The 20,592-nt window shown below is 39.2% G+C and overlaps 2 protein-coding genes across 3 annotated transcripts; both read right to left on the bottom strand.

The window, feature by feature from the left end:
- Positions 1-50: 50 nt before the first annotated feature.
- nots (nothepsin) lies at positions 51-4,822 on the bottom strand. Of its 2 annotated transcripts, XM_042511330.1 has the most exons (9): positions 4,743-4,822; positions 3,749-3,929; positions 3,025-3,142; positions 2,691-2,809; positions 1,955-2,154; positions 1,256-1,381; positions 871-1,015; positions 623-721; positions 51-253 (listed from the first exon to the last, which is right to left on the bottom strand). In XM_042511330.1, the coding sequence occupies exons 1-9, from the start codon at positions 4,802-4,804 to the stop codon at positions 83-85; spliced, it is 1,221 nt and encodes a 406-aa protein (XP_042367264.1). In that variant the 5' UTR covers positions 4,805-4,822; the 3' UTR covers positions 51-82. The 2 variants fall into 2 exon arrangements, 1 of the variants encoding a protein (XP_042367264.1); XR_006107042.1 differs by lacking the exon at positions 51-253 and having other exon boundaries at positions 637-721; positions 803-1,015.
- A 1,735-nt stretch (positions 4,823-6,557) lies between these two features.
- Positions 6,558-19,447, bottom strand: cct2 (chaperonin containing TCP1, subunit 2 (beta)). The gene is made up of 15 exons (XM_042511747.1): positions 19,352-19,447; positions 19,144-19,209; positions 18,565-18,676; positions 17,549-17,625; positions 17,331-17,443; positions 16,114-16,316; positions 15,845-15,945; positions 10,931-11,058; positions 10,419-10,522; positions 10,212-10,331; positions 9,542-9,670; positions 9,302-9,405; positions 8,390-8,489; positions 7,229-7,370; positions 6,558-6,918 (listed from the first exon to the last, which is right to left on the bottom strand). The coding sequence occupies exons 1-15, from the start codon at positions 19,445-19,447 to the stop codon at positions 6,888-6,890; spliced, it is 1,626 nt and encodes a 541-aa protein (XP_042367681.1). The 3' UTR covers positions 6,558-6,887.
- Positions 19,448-20,592: the final 1,145 nt, after the last annotated feature.

The raw sequence follows: 20,592 nt of genomic DNA, 5'->3' as shown, positions 1-20,592 counted from the left end.
TTACAAAATACTAATAAGGTATCTTTAATTGTATAACATTTATTGATAATGCTTTCAGCATCTGATAACTGATGGATTAGAGTTAAGTTGAGTGTTTAGCATGAGCAAAGCCAACCCGGTCCTGTCCTCTGTCAAAGATGCTGTAGAACTCCGTCAGAAATACATCTCCCAGAATCCACAGGGGGCCTGCGGTCGTAACAATGTCCACGGCCTGGAAACCGCTGAAACACAACTCCCTGTCGCCAAGCATTTCCTGTTGGTCAAGACATTCCAGTATCATACTGTGTATTGATGTTCAAGTTTATTTGTCAAGTCAACAAAATATAGCGCAATGAATCCCTGTTTCAAGACATACACTGAACACCTTCTTGAAACTTCCGAGAATCCCCCCAGAACTCCTGGGAATCTTGTGGTAAACCTGGACATTTGATGTCTCCGAAACCCCTCAGAAACAATTTAGAATACTCAATAGCCTTCTGACTGCACTCATCATCCCTACCAAACATGATATCAATGAATTTCTTACTAGTATTCCACAACAAACAAACGGCTGCAAAACAGAGTCTGTCAGCCATTTGGAAAAACAAGCTAAAGAAGACAAAGCACGAACAGAAGGACAAACCTTTCTAACGTATTGCTCAGCAGTCAGCGTGTACTCTTTTCCTCCCAGAACAAATGTCACTTGAGGCAAACTGGACAGCCGCACACAGTCAATAATGAACTGGAACAAACACAAAGGTAAAAGTCAAATGAGATTAAATGAATCAACAAACTTCACCAAACATAATTTCAGCTATCTTACTTTCTAAGTTTAAAGAATTCTCCACAAACGTATAATTTTCCATTAAGATTCATTTTTTTTTGTTAAACCTCTCCGATGTTTGTGGGAGAAGCTCCAATCAGCTGCTGAAGACTGAGGATGTCATTGGTCGGTCCTGCAATGAGGGAGGTTCCAGTATCGACAATCGCCTGGCAGCCTTGAGGACAGAACGAACTCATACCCTGGACCGCCACACTGAAACATACACAAAGTTCATGAGATTTGTATGTTTTTGTGTGTGGTGAGCAAATCCCTGTTGTCTAATAGTCCTGCTTAAACTGCCATCTATGTACTGCACAGCACACCTGCACAATGTATTCACTCTGAACACGGACAGCAGTGATGTCCGTTTTTAGTACAGGTTTAGGAGTTATATTTGGGGCTAAGATTACAATTAGGATGAATCAATGAACATTATTTAAAACTTGGGAAAACCTGTCCATCTTAATCTGCCAGTATCCCTTAGAAGTAACAGGAATCCAGTTGACAGGTCCACTGTACAACGCTTCGTCTGTTCCGCCAAGCAAGAGTTCGCCTTCTGGGTTGCTGCTGCTTGTTCTCCTGCAGGGACAAAAGTCACAATTTAATTAACTAATTTTGCAATTTTTACATAGTTGATGTTCAGTCAAAGACCTCAAACATTTCTGAACTTCCAGGGTTCTCTGGGTCCTCTTGAGACCCTCTGACTTCTGTGAAATCCTTGAAACCAACTATTAGATTGCGCTCGATCCCAAATGTCTCAAACCATGTCCCAAGATTTAACAAATTATTAATCCTACCAAAAATTCTACCAACAAATGCATTAATTCGCATTCTAGTGATCCTGGGAGCTAGGACTCTAGAGCTCTTGGATATGTCTTTGTAACTCTCTGAAAACTGTCAGACTACAGGAGTTCTGGACCGATTTGTCCCTCATTTAGCCCCACCAAAAGAAGAAATCCTGTCCAGGACACTGGTCGGTACAAATGTTCGGCCCAGATTTTCTTAAGAGTGACACACCTTAGCCATTGAGGCTAACATGTTATGTTAACACATATTAAAACTGTAAAAATATCAACTGGTTGTGCTTGTGAGCTTAAAAGAAGAAAAAAAGTATGAGTCACAGCTTAAGGATGAAATAAAAGGAAGTAAAACCTGTTCAGGTAAAAGGAAAAGACAGGCTCGTCCACGATCTTCTGCGCCATCATGTTGTCAAAAACAGGGTTTCCAAGGATCTCCGCCAGGGATGGATAACCCATTCCCAGAACGCCATCAAATTTCGCCATCACAAATGCGGCACCAGGCTCGTAGACGGACTCCCCAAACTCCTGGTTCACAACAGTCAGACCTCCGACCTGGAACAGAAGATAAATATTATAGACGGTATGCTTCAGCTTCTCCAGATTAATGGCATCAAAACAAGTCTGTTACTTCTTCAATTTTATTTTGATTGGAATTATGAGCAACAGTTGTTGACATTTGTCTCTTTTTCCCCGCAATCTCTTACACTTTTGAGGTTGTTTCTTGAAGTCGGTTTGCTACAATCTTAATAAATGGAACTACAAAGTAATGCACTGCAATTTTATACTTGGTCACTACTGTATTTCCATGACTCCAGGAAAATTAAATTAGGTAAGATGAACAGAAATGCACCTAGATACATCTCCAGCATGTCTCAAAGGAAGCTTTGTGGCCAAAGTTGGCTCTATGTTTGGACACAGCCATCTTTTTTTGGTGGATTCTAGCCTCAAATAAAACTGGATCAGGGACATTGCAGATAAATGGTATGTGTCTTAACTCCTGGGAACCAGGATACCCCAAGTGTACATTTGTTGACTTCTTGCAAGCATGACATGATTTCTTTTCATTGTAGCAGAATAATTTAATGGACCTTCAGTGTGTCTCTGGCCATGATGCCCAGCAGGTGTCCTGATCCGTAGTTAATCCCGAACATCCGACCATCATGATGAAACGAAGTGGACTCAAATGCCCTGAAGCGCCTGTGCAATGCTGTGAACACACACACACACACACACACACACACATACACACAGACCTTGGACTTCTTATCACAGTCACAGCACATAAAACCATGCTGTCATACTGTCCTGACCCACAGACTCAACCCTTATTGAATACCAGCAGTGTCCAACTCTTTTGTGAATTGTGTACCATTGTGTTATATATTGTGTGTAGAGTGTGTAGTGTGTGGTGTTGTGCAGTACCACAGGACTGGCTGACGCAGTAGGTTGAAGGCACCCAGAGGTCGGATGAGCCGGTGTCAAATATTACAGAGAAGTTCTGCCCTGGAGTCCCTAAAGTGATTTCACCATAATACTGAGCCTGAAAACACAGCAGAGACACACAGTGTTAGTATACAGCAGTAGTGGTAAAAGTACACTTAATATTAAGTGTTATTCAACGTACAATTCCAGGGTAGTACACTTCAGTGCAGAAAGCTGCAAGTCTGCTGCAACTCATTTTAATCAAGAGTGAAGACTTTTCTTTTTGCCGCAGCTTAATTAAATCAAATATTTATTCATTTTTTTACACTGCACTTTAACTTTTATTCTCATATTTTATACTTTTCTTCTTTCTTGTTCTATTTGCATTTTCTATCTCTTTAATGGCGTTATAATGTGCTTCTATTGCACTTAATCTCGATGCTTTTATTGTGTTATGTAAAACACTTTGGATTGCCTTGTTGCCGAAATGTGCTACATAACTAAAATGCCTTGCATTTAATTTTATGCTTTAGAAATTCAAACCTGCGAGAGAAGACTTTGCCCAATCGCAGGTCATTTTAAAGAGAGGGCGCTCCTATTGGCTACAAATGCACATGCATGTCCTTTCAGATGAAAGCCTAAATCGGTCAAAGTTGCTGTTCCAGCACTGGCAACAACTGTCGAAAATGTTTAGACCTGTTCTTGTCGAGACTGTTGTTCTTACGTCCATGTAGTTGTAGATCTTCTCGCTGTAGCGTCCGAGGCGCAGTGATGGCGTGCCGGGCGGGTAACACTGAGCGTAGCGCCGGCTAAACGTGTCAGGGTGGTGGTCCTTCAGGAACTCATGCAGCACGCCTTCGGCTCGCAGCATCGCACGAACCGAACGCACCCGCCTCAGAGGGAGCCTGGGGAGGAAATGTTTAGTGTCTGGGAGTAATGAATAGTTTCTTTAATGAATAGTTTGACATTTTGGGAAATATGCTCACGTGCTTTTTTGCACGTGACAAAAATTAAATTTAGATACAAACCATTTTTGCAACAGGGTGTTAACATGTATACATACCGATTGTTTTGGTTTGATTTATTTTCGACACAACTTGCAGGTTTACATCAACCAATAACTGCTGTCAATATCGCAAGACATAAATTTCAGGGCAATGAAAGACAGGTTACATAAAACAACATTGAACATAATTAAAGAAATACATGTTTAACATTGTAAACATGATTATTTAAGTTGGGCATTTTAACATGCGGGTCTGTGGGGATTGACTAACTCTTGGAGCCAGTCTCAAGTGGCCATTAGGGGAACTACAGTTTTTGGCAATTCTGGCTCCATTTTTTAGCCTCGTTGGTTAAATCAAGGTGTGAAAACATCACATTGTGGATTTTCTGGGGATTTTACACATTTTACACTGGATAGAGCTCAGTTAGCTGTTTCCCATAGTTTCCAGCTAGAGCTTATTTTCCAAAATGTTTAACTACCAATTTATAAAAGCAATTTCTGAAAATGCTGAAAGTCGGAGCACTTAAAAGTTTCTGGTATAAAACAAAAAAAAAAGTCAGTGAAAGTCAATTATGAGTTTAATCTCAAATTTGCAGGAGTAAAAAGTTACATTTTTAAACATTTCAATTAATTGTTTTTATGTGTGACTAATATTTTAAAGAAAAAAGTAACTGTTTTTGTATACTTATATTAATGGAAGTATTTTTCCTACCTGACCATCGATAAGCTCGTCCATGTCCAAACCAACAGCAGCACCAACACCGTCTTCAACATGCTGTCTCTGCACCTGTCCGTCTGTCAGACTGCTGGTTGGCAGACAGCGGGGAGTTATTTTATCAGAGGTCACTGCTGCTCTGATTGGGTCGACGATTCTGCACGCTGATAAAAAAAGACACTTGTGGTTCCTGAAACTTGAAGCATTAATTGTTATCGTATGAATAAAATATTGTAAGAGCAGCTATTATAAAATATGTGAAGTTGTATTTGCTTGATTTTCATGGACCTTTCCTTAATCGAGATACGGCTGAATGGGAAGGAAAACATTAGTTAGACCTACAGATGTTTTATTGTGAAACTACTCTTTAGATATAACTTTATTTATCCTGAGGGAAACTGTTGTGCAGCAGTTACAAAGTGAGAAAAGGTGCAAATAACAAACATAATAAAAACAAAAAAAACTTTAAAAAATGCCAGATATGTCAGTAGGTTAATGTTGACTGTACAGATTAATCTTAATTTTACAGTAAACAATTTCAGTGGCAGTTATAAATTGAGACAAAATTTACCTTATTGTTTTAAAGAGACCATGCTACTGTGTTATAAGCTCTCAAAATTCATTTAATCTGTCTGCAAATTTATTTTTGAGGAATTTGTCAGTTGTGACTCATTTGTATATTCTAAAAAATAAAATAAAATAAAAAAAACACATACAAATCTATGTAAAACTATACTGTAAGAAACCATTTAGACTGTGATAAAATGTATATTATTCTATATTTTATATATACATAAATATATAATTTATATATATATATTTTAGCTGTAAATATAAACTGGATAACATAAAATATACAGCTCAAAATATTCATGTCAAAAAGAAACAGCTTAATGGAGGGGATCATAAAAACAAGACAGTTCGGTGTGGAGAGTTCAGTGTTGTTGGGTAACTTTAGTGTGTTGAAACTCTTGAGGTCTCAGTCACTCTGACCCGATGAAGCCTGAGCTAACACAAAGATGAATGTGTACATGAATCTAAAAGTACTTTAATTTCAAAGTAAGAGTACAGTATCTCAACAACTACTGGAAGGGTTGGTTTAAAATGTGTTTACTCAGAGGAATAATGACTGATAGATAAAATTTTGGTGGAATGTAACATTTACTCAAAGACTGTACTTAAGTTAAAATTTTTGAGGGACTTGTACCTTTATTTTGTAAAGATATGAAGCAATTTAAATTCAGGTCGAGCAAATTTTAGTGCAAGACTTGCTGATTTTGACGCAATATACACCCCCGAATAATACAAACAAAAGTAAGTTTGGTTAATGGTTAGAAACTATTCATTGCATTTCAATCTGTTCCACGTTTACCTGGAGTTTTTTAAAAAAGTGATCTGTATAATTATCAGGATGAAGGTGTTTTTTTTTGACTCAAAGTTCCACTTCACTCCTGGCTGGACTGAAAACTGCAGCACAACAAAGCCAGTAAAAACATCAACAAACAGAATTTAAACTGACAGAAAAGGACAGCATTTATATTACCTACTTTGCCACGATAGAATCACAAAAATCAGAGAAAATGAGAAAATTAGCACAATCTCAGCAAGTCTACAGTATCAGCCGGCAGGGCGCCTCGCTTCTGAAATGCTCACGGATATTTGTGGTGAGATATCGAGCCGCGTGGAGCAAAACAGCGGTGGAATCGAGGCGTAATGCATTTTTTGCAGAATTACGGCCAAAATCCAAAGTGACACAACTTCTGAACTTTCAGATGAAAAACACCTAAAAGACACAAAGACAAACAAACCTACTGATGTGGATTGGTTCTTTTATTTTTCAGTAAACAAAACAAACAATGCCAAACCGTCCTACGCGGCGTCAGCACAAACCGGATTACGTTAGCACAACCAGCCCCAGCAAGTGCCGTGACGCCGGCTAACGTTAGCATCACTCAGCCTGTCTGAGGACATTCAGCCGTCGGTCGTGCTAACGTTAGCCGGCGAGCCTTTGCAGTGCTTCAACAGTGAGAGTTTAACAGAGAAAAAGACCAGCGGAGCGTTTCCTTAAATTTGGACGACACAGAGGCGATAAATAACAAAACTGATCCCTCCCCCATCTGTCATCTTCACCCTCCTCTTCCTCTAGCAGGGGTGATGGTCGGGAACTCTCTTCCTAAAAAAACAAAAACAAAACAAAAACACTCAGTTTCCAGTAAACAAACATGATGTCTCCAATAAAGTATCGTACTTTACAGATTGGCATGTCTAATATTGTGCATGATATATATAACTATTGTAGTATAATTAGGGGTTAAATTGCATTATTTATTATACTTTACAGACATACTTCTTACTTTTGTGAAATAGCAGAAATCTGAGCAGGAACAGGAAACACTTCAGGAATAGTATAAAATTCTAAAGTTTTGCAATTCAGATAAAAACAAAATAGAGAAAGATTGGTGGAAAAGGTGCGATGGACCGACCTGGGCGCAGCTTTGATGATGTTGTCGACTCTCAGGATCATCTCAGCGGCCTCAGAGGCGCTCAGCAGCACCTGACGCTTCACCTGGAAGGACTCTGTGATCCCCAGCTCCGTCATGTTGCCAATCACACCTTCAGACATGTCTGCAGGGCAAGAAATACACACATGCTCACCAATGTCTGTTCAAAACCAGCCTTCACATGTAAAAATATGAATTCAGTTATGACTAAGTTCCATGTTAAGTTTATTAAAATATAACAGCATTCTTGTGTACACATGTGAGTAATTGGAGAGATCTTGTCCGCCTTGCATTTTGGTCTTTCATAGTTTCTACGTACTTGTACAAAACTTCCCCATCAAATGATCTGATCTGATCTGATCTTCTATCTGCCATAGATAACTTTTAAATATACTAAAATCTGTGAAACAGAGTACAGTCCTAAAATCCTACAAACATCCTAAAATCCGAGAAACATCCTAAAATCCTAGAAACATCCTGAAATCGTAGAAATGTCCACGCTATGATCTAAAAGACCAGCGTTTGTTAGTGAATTTTACATATGTTTCGAGACAGTAAAGCAGCACCAATATTACTCATGGCTATTGGCAGTTGGATGACGTACTATTATGTCGACAATCTGGGATTTGTTACCTCAAGAACTGCAGGTCCATTGAAGCTCACGACTGTTTTTAACCGAGAGCTTAAAAATCTAAAATTAAGTAAGTTTCACTGATGCATTTTTGGCACTTAACAGTATGAAACAGTTTAGTTTCCACTGTGTATTTTAGACTTATTGTAGGAGCTGATCTGGAAACCCCAAGATTAAAGAAAAGTACACCATCTGCCAAAATGTATGCCAAATGCATGAACAGCCAAAATGATCAAAACATGAAGAATGAAAAAGAGGTAAAATGCACCAAACAGTCCCTCGGGGTGAAAGCATGACTTCCGTCTCATCTCTCATAACAAAAAATTGTAAAACATTTATAATCCTTAGAATGCCTTTTGTGGCAATATGACAAATGTAATTTTAACTTGGAAAATTTGACTTTTATAGAAAACAGCTTAGAACATTTATTAATTTCAGTGTGTTTTTAAGGGGAACTTAATCTCCTCAGAGGCGTACAGGTGATGGATATTTGTGGATTTGTGGTCACTCACTCAGTCCGAAGGTGGTCTTGTTCTCCTGGTGTGCGGCTCTCAGTTGAGCCACAAGGTCGGCGCTGTCGTAGCCAGCGTTGTCGGCGATGATGGTCGGCAGCTGGACGAGGAAAACGTGAAAAAAATGAATGAGACAAACTCAAGAGACCATACGAGGAGCGTCCTCGATTATTGAAACTCCTTAAGCTCTGACTGTCAGAGGGTAGCTTGTCGTTTATTTCCCCTCTACAGATAAATGCAAACCAAATCCGCCTCTTAAAATCTAAAACTTTTTTAAAAAGGACGAAGTTCTGAACAAGACGTTAAAACAGAACAAACAGAGAAGTTTTTCCCCCTAATCGACTGACTGGTAGTTTGTAAAAATAGAAAAAAGAAAAAAATGGCATCACAATGAGCAGGACAGGGCTCCTAAAGCTGAGGGCAAACAGGATTCTTTTAATGCCGCTTTTTAGGAAGCCAATATTGAATAAAAAAAACATGGCATCAATTACTTAAGGTTAGGGGGAAATGTATTTTATTTTTCAAATACTTATTGTAACATAAAAAAACTTCTCCAGTGTCTAAGTATTTTTAAGACTTTTTAAAGATTGATTTAAGACATTTTAATGCCAAGTCGAGCCTAATTTTGAGATTGACAGATTTAATACATACACTACACATACAATATACTTTCTAAGGATCCATGGAAACTCGCCAGAGCCCAAAGTGACACCTTAACATTATCACGAATGCATCACAATTATTATCATCATTCAAGGGAAAAGTCTGTCAGATAAATGTTGTGGAGCAGAAAGTGGCATGAAAAAATACTCATAGTACTTTACTTGAATAAATGTACTTTGAAGCACTTTGATTTGTAGTTAGTGGCACATAAAAAAAACACAGTTAAAAAGAGAGCAGACGGGTGCATACCATCCTCAGAGCCTTGGCGAACGACTCCATGGCAACTGCCTCCTTTCCTGGCGTCCTATTGGCCAGATCGGTCACCACCTTGGCCATCAGCATCTCAGAGCAGCCTGAGAGAAGAGACGGAGTCAGGAGAGTTAGAACAGGTGTGCGCAGGAGGAGCACCTTCATACAGGCGTCGCTCTAACTGTTGACACTGTATGTATGTGTGTGTGTGTGTGTGTGTGTGTGTGTGTGTGTGTTTACCTCCTCCGTAGACTGTGCGTGGCTCCTTCACAGTCTGAGCCAACACACACAGAGCGTCGTGCAGCGAGCGTTCGGCTTCATCCAGAATCTGTTGAGTCGCTCCTCGCAGGACAATGGTGCACGCCTCACCTGAGGGTGAGGAGGAAGAATTTAAACATTTTTGGCCATTTCTTTTTTTATTTTTGTATAATTTTTGGTAAGATTTAAAGAAAGGTTCCCTAACCCTTAAGTTTTTTCTAAATTTTTTAAAATAATTTTTAAAGAAAAAATGTTGGTGATTCATTTATTTAACTTTTTCTTTTAATATTAACATTTTGTATACGAAAAAAATAAAACTAAACTAAATTGATCACATTAAGAAACTGTAAAAACAGATTTTCATTGGCTTTTTTGGATTTCTGATGGTCCTTGAACACATCATGTGGTGTTAGAAACAACGTTCTATGATTTTTTTTCTAAATTTCCCAGGAAATTTTGTTTTCCAAAAGTTTTACAGACCCAGAAATTACTATTTGCATTATTTAGGAATTTTTCACGTTTTTCATGACCGTATGAGCCCTGCACCATCATTATTGGCACAAGTGATATGACAGGATGAAGCTGATTTAATGTGCATCTGTCTGTGTGTGTGTGTGTGTGTGTGTGTGTGTGTGTGTGTGTGAGTCCATACCCATGGCAACTCCAGAGAAGTGGATGAGTGTGTCCTCTCCGATCATCACCTCCTCAATCAGCTTGCAGTGGCCGAGTTTCACCAGCTCGGGGTGGTCAAAGGTGGAGGTGATCTCTCCTCCTGATCACAAACACGAACACAGATCATGCATCACTTTAAATCTGGTTGTACAGTGACCCCATACTGACACTGTGTGTTTGTACGTACCAGTGACCAGAGCAAGGCGCTCGACGCCAACGAAGTCCGCATGCTCGATGGCCATGACGCCAGCCTGAGCAAACAACTGCTCTGGATAGTTATAGATCAACTGTCTGTGAAGTAAGAAGAAGTTTAGTCACCTAACAGAAACTTCCTTTATATGTTGGGAAAATACTCATCTCTTGAATTAACTGATAAAATCTGACATCTTAAGTGATTTTTTTACTTAATAGGGTTTTGAATGCAGGACTTTTACTGGTTGTTGTGACTGTCAAAAAGAGTTCCAAATACTTCAAGGAAATGAAAAAATGAATGTCCAAACAGCACAGTATCTTTGGGTGATGTTCCTGTTTATTGCAGGATGATGATAGTTGATGGTTTTGTGATGTGATGTGAAGCATTTTTCACAATACTTTTTCTTAAGGAAACGATCTGAGAACTGCCTGCGCACCTGGATTCATGGGGTTCAATGCAGCTCTCTCTTTGTGTGTGTGTGTGTGTGTGTGTGTGTGTGTGTGTACCTGTTGATGAAACAGTTGATTCCATGTTTCAGGATCCGGTCGACCTTCTCCTTCATCTTCTCTTTCTCTGCAAGTTCAATCTCTGCAACCTTCGCCGTTGAGTCGACACGAACCCTGGAGCCAAAGATCTGAAACACACATGATATGTGAACCCTGATGCATCAAACAGTAATATCTGTAAATCAAATGGACAGTAGGGGCAGAAATCAGAGGGCTATGACACAATTTCAAAATGATTAATGGTTCATTGAGATGCATCAACATTTGGATTTCTACATGATTTATTTCTTCTAGGGATGCACCGATTTAAGGGCTCGAAATCTGTGTTGGCCATTATTCGCCATGTTGGCTGCCATTGGCCTGTTGGTTAATAACATGAAGTTCACCAATGGCAGTGACAGATGTTTTACTGTTGCGTCACAACAATTTTGCATAGATAAGAAGCAGGGCTTGACACTTAAAGCGTCTCATCCTGGGATGCTGTAAGAGAAAATGTTTTTGGGACCAACAGAGATCTTCCCCTGGACACCTTAGGGATGAAAGGATGCAGTTAACTCATTATCGAAGTGTCAGGGGACAATATTGCTACATTGCGAACAACCTTGTGTTGACATCATCATGAGAACAGCTACTTAACGTTAGCTGTTAGCAGCTGGTGGCCACAACTAACAGCTCACGGAGATTGCATTTAGTTACATTATAAAACATTCAAGCTCTATTCAGTAAAAATTAGTTTTGGGTGAAGGCAAATTAGAACATTCTAATGATGCGTTGAAAATGTTACTTGTAAAATATAGTTTTTTGGGCAATAAACTTAAATACAGTTGTTTGAAGGAGAAATTCGCTTCTTCATGGCAATAACAGATATTAGAGAATTCTGATATGTTCTATATGGTACAAATTGATTTTGAAGCACCTTCAAATTAATTTTATTAAGTTATTTCATTTTTTGCTTTGTGTAGTTTATGTATTTTTATATAATAGAATTATTTGGAAGAGTGTTTTGTTAATGAGTATGGCTGATTTTGAACTCATTTAAGTGGAGTGTACTGAAGGACTGAATGACTATAAAAAATTTTTTTGTTTCCCTGCCTCAAAGGGGGAATATAATGCATTTAAAATAATCCATGATAAAATGCACAGTTTAATTATCCTGAATACTGTGTGGTCATATAAATTTAAGCACTTTCAATGATATATACAAATTTAGGTTTATCTATTTTCAAAAACTTTCAAGGACCCTGTCAAAACTTAACAGGATTTCAAGCACCTGATGGAACCCTGGTTGGAATAGCCCCGCCCACTTTTAAATTCTTTTAAAAAAAAAAAAAAAACTAAAGCCAGCGGAATGTTGGCGTGCTCTGTGATGTTGACGATGATGTCATAGTTAATGATGAGGTCATAAAGGATCCAGCGGAATGGAACCAGCTTTGATGTCAGAAGATTACTTATAGGGCTGCATTTGTCTCATTTCTGTCACTGACGAGTTTGGTGGTGCAGGTGTAAGTCAGATCCTCGACACCGGTGGGCTGAGCGTACAACTTCAAGTCTTCAAACATCCATCTACAGACGACCACCATCTTCGTCGTACGAGTCCACTACAGGCAATCCAATGGAAGGAACCAACTCCAACAACACACCAGTCAGAGGAGCCCAGGTCCGCTCATCTTCTCCTGACTCTTTTTGTCCTGTCACACCCTCCTTTAAGAACAAGGAGGAGTGGAGCAAGGAATGGGTGAAAATGTGCCACCTCGTCCGTAAGAAGAAGGACAAAATTAAGCGTCTTGAGGAGCTTCTTGATGTCAGAACAAAAGGGTTCGGCATCACGTACAAGAAGAGCTATGAGACCATCTCAAAGCTGGAGACTGAGAACTCCCGCCTCAAGATGCGCCTGCAGCTTCTGGAGAAGAAACCGGAGGATTCCCAGTGCAACAGCAACCAGGAAACATCCTCCAACCAGATCAACCAGGCAGTGAACACAGAGGTTGAGAGCCAGCTGCAGAGTGTTCACCAGGAGAAGATGAACCAGTTGGAACAACAGCTTTGCCAACATAACAAGGAGAAGGAGCGTCTACTTCAGCAGCTTACTGAGGCAAGACAGGAGCTGAGCAGCAAAGATGCTGCTCTCCAAAACATGGAAGACTCCTGGAAGGCCAAATACAGTGCTCTGAAGGAGAAGCTTGCAACAGAAACCGCTGACAATAACCGCAGCTGGGAAACGTTGCAGGCTGACCTTAGGATGAAGGTGTCTCAGATGGAGATGGAAATCCATCAAAGAGACACTGAAGTCCTCAGTCTCCGTGAGGTTAATGGAAGTCTCAGCTCACGAGTCTTTCAGACCCTCACAGAGACAGCAGAGCAGCTGGAACAGAAAGCTGCGCAACTCCTCCAGAGCGACAGAGCCTGGCAGGAGAAGTATGACGCTCTGAAGGACACGACCACTGAACACCTTGCTGAGAGACAGAGCTGGGAGACGCTCCAGGCTCAATTGAGGATGAAGGTGACTCAGATGGAGGAGCAAATCCTCCAGATGAACACTGAAATCCTCGGTCTCCGCAAGGATAAAGACAGTCTCCTACAGGAAGTGACTCAGACATCAGAAGAGCTGAGCCGCAAAGACGCTCAACTCCTCCAGAGCGACAGAGCCTGGCAGGAGAAATTCAACGCTCTCAAGGACACGACCACTCAACACCTTGCAGAGAGGCAGAGCTGGGAGACGCTCCAGGCTCAGTTGAGGATGAAGGTGAGTCAAATGGAGGAGCGAATCCTCCAGATGAACACCGAAATCCTCGGTCTCTGCAAGGATAAAGACAATCTATTTCAGGAAGTGACACGGACATCACAAGAGCTGAGCAGCAAAGATGCTCAACTCCTCCAGAGCAACACAGCCTGGCAGGAGAAATACGACGCTCTCAAGGAGATGACTGAACAAGACCGTGCTGAGAGACAGAGCTGGGAGGAAGACCAACAACAGCGCAGGGAAGCAGAATGGAGGGACATCCTGGATGAGAAGACGGAGCTCGAGGACCTCTGTCTCAACATCAACAAGAAGAGGAGACGCTTCTTGTTTTTCCCCAGGAGGACGTCAGACGACAGAGAGGAGGAGCTGCAAAAGCTGAAGACTAAAATGCGTGAGAAGGAGGCGAGAAAGAAAGCTAAAGAGGAGAAGGTGGAGAAAAAGAGCAGTGACGGTGACTGTAGGGTTGAGGAGGGTGCTGGTTGTTCAGCTCAGGCTGAGCAACAATAAGTTCCCTCTTCCCCCATCACCTGTCCATCCTCCTCCCACCTCCCTCTAGCCATCTTTCCTCCCTCACCTTCACTTTTGCATCCTCCTCCCACCTCCCTCGCCATCTTTCCTCCCTCACCTTCACCTTTGCATCTTCCTCCCACCTCCCTCTCGCCATCTTTCCTCCCTCACCTTCACCTTTCCATTCTCTTTCCACTTCCCCTTCCCCTAACCACTCTTCCTCCCTCACCTTCACCTTTCCATCCTCTTTTCACCCCCCTCCCCTAACATCACGGGCAGCACAGTGGCTCAGTGATCAGCACTGCAGCCTCACAGATACACCTCCACCTGTCCATCTGTGTGTAGTTTGTATATTCTCCCTGTGTCTGCGTGGGTTTACTCCTGGTACTCAGGTTTCCTCCCACAATCCCAAAAATATACACTTTAGGCTAATTGGACACTCTAAATTATCCCCCAAATCCATCATATCGCAGTTCAATTGAATTTCCGTTTGGGTTTTCTCCCGGTGCTCGGGTTCGCCCGCAAACTGTGACCTCAATCACAGGAAAAAAAAGTTTTATATACACCATCAAAATTCAATTGAATCCCCCACAAATTCTAATCAATAAAAAAAAACTAATCACATCAGCATTCAATTATATTTTTTAAGTTTTTCCTCCTGAAGCTCAGCATTGCCCTACAAACTCTTAAAAAAAAATAAATACATAAAAAAGAAAAATTAAATGTTTCCACCTCTCTATATAGCTGATATATATTACACACTGTATGAATGCAATTTTAGGACATTATGGAGACTAAATTGTAAAAATACTGGTATGTGTTTCAGTTATGGTTTAAACAACAATGTAGATGAGCAATAAAACAATCAATCTTGGACTTTCATGATATATAATGATGTCATGAATTTCTGCAGTATTTTTAATATTAGTGTTATTTTTGGGTAAATATTCACTTTTTTCTTCTTGACTGTTGTCAACAACTTAAACATTGTCTTTGTGAATATGAATTACTGGTGAACATGCTGAATATGTTAAGTTGATTCATCAGGTCAGTAACATCCTTCTCCCTTCCTTCCAAATGCAACAACAACAACAAAAAAAATCGGAATTTTTTTCTTTATAAAAGAAAAACATTTACAAAACATTTTGGGGGATTTAAAAAAAAAAAAAAAAGTTTTCCTTGTGTCAATTTTTTGGGTGATTTTTGTGGAGAAGTGGCGGGCGCTTGGGCTTGGAAGGCGTGTTTTCTTAAAAATAAATAATTAAATAATCACCTAAAATGACACCATTTATCACGGGCTGAAACTGTAAAAACATAAATTATTGTTTGATTTTCAAATTGCAGACAGTGCTTGAACACATCATTTGTTATTTCTGAAATGGAGTTCCATGACATTTCCAAAACTTTCAGGGTATATTTAGTTTTCCAAATCTTTTCCTGGCTTAGAAAACTGCTATTTGCAAATTTCATGACTTTTCCAGGTTTTTCTTGACCATACGAACCCCATTCTGGTAGATTTTATTCGCACCACTAGTTGTGCTGACACCGCTACCAGAGCTTGCATTTGCATAAAGGTGTTAGGTACAGATTAATAAGATTCAATAAGGTAAGCACTGCTACATGATGCGTGTGTGTGTGTGTGTGTGTGTGTGTGTGTATGTACAAACCTTGATCTTGTCAGTGTCCATGCCAGTGTTGGCGATCAGGATCTTTACGTTTTCCAACCTCTTTGGCTGGTTCACTCCAATTTTCTTGTCCAACAAGAACCCTGGAGATAAAGCAGAAAGGCACACATGATGATTCAGCAGCCAATCAGACACCAGAAATCAGCCCGGTGGTTGTGACATCACACACACACACACACACACACACACACACACACACACACACACACACACACACACACACACACACACACACACACACACACACACACCTTCGTCCAGGTAGGAGTCGGTGAGGCTGCCTCCCAGCTTCTTGATGATGTGGATGGCCTCCAAGTTCCCGGAGCCCTTCAGCCTCATGACGGCATCGACGGCCAGCTGGGAGAAGTGATCTTTGTGGTGGGTCAGCAGTTTGGAGGACAGTGTCGTCCGGGCGATGTTCAGCAGGTCCTCCTGGAAACGGGCTGGGTCATTGCTATGGAGACAGGAAGGATGGAGAAGGAGACAGGTAAGAAGAGTTGAAGGGTTAATATTAACTGAGAGTTTGGTGAGGTGATAGATTTCTCTCTTAAGTAAACTTTATTGTAATGACAGCGTTCATATACTTAACCCAATTTTTTTTATTGCATATTTTAAGGAAAAAAATGTTGACTTTATTTCATTTTTAAAAATCTGGCTTTTTTGGCTTTTTTCAAAAAGATATTTTTTCATTTGGGCATTTTTAAAGGAAACATTTTTTCACTTTTCTTTTACCCCATTGGAGAGAAAAGAAAAAAAGCCTTCAATGGCTTCCAAACCCACAGGCCTGTGCAATTGGAGGGCATGTTTACTTTAAAAATCACAGAAAATTAAACCGTTAGTCATTGTCAGAATCTGTATAAACGAAAACTAGCGTTGGATGTTCAAACTTCCAATGGTCCTCGTACATATCATGTGTTATTATGCAGGTTTTTCAAACAAAATTGCTGAAAAAATTAACTTACAAATATAGTTTTGGTGATATCAAAATCTTGTCTTAAAATTTGGAATAACAGATCACACTTATTAGGGCTGCAACTATCAATCACTTTAGTAATAGATCTTACCAAATACATTTTTCAGATTTCTCCACAGATTAATTGGATACAAAATGAGCATGTCTCACAGCATGAGACAGAATAAGACCTCTATTAAACTCTTTAACGAACCACTAACCCGTTTCCCTTTCAGAGAAATTAACATTTTTATTGCTTAAATAGCATGCAGCAGTTAGTCTCCCATTGCTACTTTCACCACTTGATATAGTGAAGAGTTTTCAGGATAAAAAAAACAAAACACAAAATGTACCGAAATACACTTAAATAAACAAAAACGAAAGAGAATGGACTCCAAAGAAGTTGTTCGGTTTCACAGTTACAATTTTGGGACTAAGAAACAGCAAAAAAAACAGTAACAATATTTGAATGTGTTCGATGAGATAAACAACTCTATATATCAGTTGCAGTGTCACCTGTGATCAGCAGCAGCCTCCCTCAGAGCGTCTCTGGCCGCCTGAGTCGCCTTCCTCCAGCCAGAGATGATGGTCTGTGGGTGAATCTTCTTGGCGATCAGGAGCTCCGCCTCCTGCACCAACAACAGTGATTATTAAATAAAACTGCTATAACCGTAAAATGAAACCACTCTTTGAAATGTGCTCGGCTCATTTTATAAAGATGAACAGTTTTTTACCCGAAGCAGCTCTGCAGCGAGCACGGTGACGGAGGTCGTCCCGTCTCCGACTTCATCATCCTGAACCTTGGACATGTCTGGACACGCAAACAGAATTCAAAATTACTCCTCCATCATTTCTATTCCACTTTACTTCCCCTTGTCCTTAATATACGGAAATATTGCACATTAATAGCATTAAATTTAACTTTAATCTTTATTCTCTGTTGAGTAAACTTGCATAAGTAAAATCATTCCGAACAGGTATTTTTAAAATCATCTTTTGTTGAATTTATAACTCTAAAACTGACATAAAACATTTTTAATAGATTTTTTTTAACACTGGTTATACAAGACAAACGTTTGACAAAGTAGTTGCCAAGTAATTACTAAATAGGTATTCACATGCAGTGAGTTTGCTTTGGTGTTTTGGAGCATTACAATATATGCAGTTAGAGAAAATTAAAAAAATAATAGTGCAACAGTCAATAGTTCTAAATATATATTCAAAAACTGACAAAAAAAAAGAAAATATTCCCAAAATACGTGTAATACATCTGGTTTTCAAAATAAAAGCTGCTCAGTTTTATGCAAGAATGTGCGAAAGTTTTAGAGTTGCAACAATTCATCAATTAATTGATACATTGATTATCTAATTAATTGATAATTAAATTAATAGTTGACGGAGTCATTTGTAAGGAAAAAAAGTCAAAATTCTCTGATTCAACCTTTGAAAAATGTTAATATTTTCTTCCTTCCTCTATGACAGGAAACTGAGTATTTTTGGTACATGGACAAAAGGACGTAATCCTGAATTTTGGGGAACTGACATTTTATAGAACAAAAAATGAATCAACTGATTGAAAAAAGATTATAATTTATTCTCAAGTAATCAAAGATAAATTGGCTATGAAAATAATTATTTGCAGTCTTGAGAGAATCACAATACTAAGTATAAAGAAATTATGTGACTTATAGAGAAAGTAATCCAAACAACCATGCAGCTAGTTTGACCAGGAGATATTCGCTTCACTCACCAACCAGAACTTTGGCGGCAGGGTTGTCGACTCCGATGGCTTTCAGGATGGTCGCTCCGTCATTGGTCACCGTCACTGAACCACCCTTCCCTCCACCCAGCAAGATCTTGTCCTGAAGAGAAAAACGAGAGGAAACTGTTCAACAACACACTTTTTCTAAAGTCGATTTACAAAACAAAAACCGAGGAGATCCACCTCAGACAGACAGTTGTGCTTCCAACATAATAGTTTAGAAAAATTAATAATTTAACGTATACGCTGAAAAATTTGCTCTTAAAAAAATAATCATACCACAACTTGTCATTTGCAACTTTTTATGGATATACTGTGAAGTTTTATTTTTTATTTCTGATTTTTGAATTTTGCATTTTACTTTTCTCTTAATATCTTTATTATGATGCACCAAAATACCAAAGAAAATTTCAGATTAATGGGAAATTAATATGCTTCAAAGAAAATACTTTTTGCATATTTTTTGGGCATATTTTAGTTATTTTTCTGGTTCAGTAATGCCAAAATTCAACACAGAAATCTTTATCATCAAGACAATAATCAGCTGTCGTGATTAACATGACCTACCATCCCCTTTGGGCCCAGAGTGCTCTTCACCAGATCTCCGATAGCGATGGCACCAATGAAGGATGACTGCAGAGAAAACACACAAATAGAAAGACAAGAACAGAAAAAAAAATAAATCACAGTTATGTGAAGTCTCATAGGTTCATCTTCAGATTCAACTTGTGCATTTAAATATAAAAACTCGAAAAGCAGATAAAAATGCACCAACCAGTCGTGCAGTTTCAGCTTTCTCCTCATCAGCTCCATGTCTGAAGATGTTGACCGGGGCCATCGATAAGGACGCCTGCAGAGAGACGGCAATCATCAATGAATCGATCACTATCATCACACACAAACCGACAAAGACAATGTGAGACATTAAAATTTACACTCCCAGAGTTCATCAGCACGTTTTAGTTCTAATAGTCAAAAAGCAAGGATGTCCCACTCTGTTTATTTTTCTTTATCTCAGTACAAGTGATGTAGCAAGATTGAGTTTATCAGGTCTGCAAAATTATTCATGTAATTCATTTACTGCCTTAAAGTTTGCCTCTTTACTTAATTTTTTTGTATTATTGTATAGAAATACTTGATCCCTGCGGGGAAATTGCAGTACATTAAATAAACAAACCAAAACGCACTCAAATAGAGAGGACACTGTTTACTAAGTCACTAATTAAAAAATAAAGCAAATACTAAGTACAAAAAAGTAAGAAAACGAGCAGGAGCGACTGCAGCTGGCTGCATGCACGTTGGCTCATGCACATATGATATCCATTGTTAATATGTATACTTTTTGGTCACTTAGCTCAAAACTTTATGAGATATACCTAAAAAAATATTAAGCATTATACAAGATAACATTTAATTTATCCTAGGGAAAATTGCAGTGCAGTATTTGCAATACAAAAATCTATATTTTACCAAAATGAAATTTTAAATGTTAATTTCCCCTTTATAATATGAATATCCACGACTTTTTCTTGACACCTTTTGCAAGTTTTAATTTGTAGGCCATTTCTTTCCAAGTTGCTCACTCACTTTTCCAACAGGTTTTCAAAAGAAATCAAACTAATTTACTTATGATTTCAAAGCGTTAAACAGCTTAGAAAAGGTGTCTGAATGCAGAAAACTTCTCTCAATCCAGGTCTCAAAGGGTTAATCCTACATTTGGACCACAATTTAGGTGTGGATGATACTCTTTATTCCGAGCACCGGTGAACGCAGCAGCTGAGCCCTGCCCCTTTCATCCTGGAAACCGCTAGAAGCTTCCAAATTATTAGCTAAAAAATATACAAAAACATAAACCTACCTTCAACTACAGCTGTAGTTTATATTAGCTGGGAGTAGACGTTATGTGTTTACATAGGCACATGTTGTGTATTTTGTTTTTCTGCTATTTATTCCTCACCGTCTGAAAACGCTGATTTGTTCCTCTTGACAGCCACAAAGCCCTTAATGACAAGCTAT

The sequence above is a fragment of the Plectropomus leopardus genome, chromosome 22 (genome assembly GCF_008729295.1).
Source record: "Plectropomus leopardus isolate mb chromosome 22, YSFRI_Pleo_2.0, whole genome shotgun sequence".
Lineage (NCBI taxonomy): Eukaryota > Metazoa > Chordata > Actinopteri > Perciformes > Serranidae > Plectropomus > Plectropomus leopardus.
The sequence above is the reverse complement of the archived record's forward strand: the minus strand, read 5'-3'. Positions and strand labels throughout refer to the sequence as shown.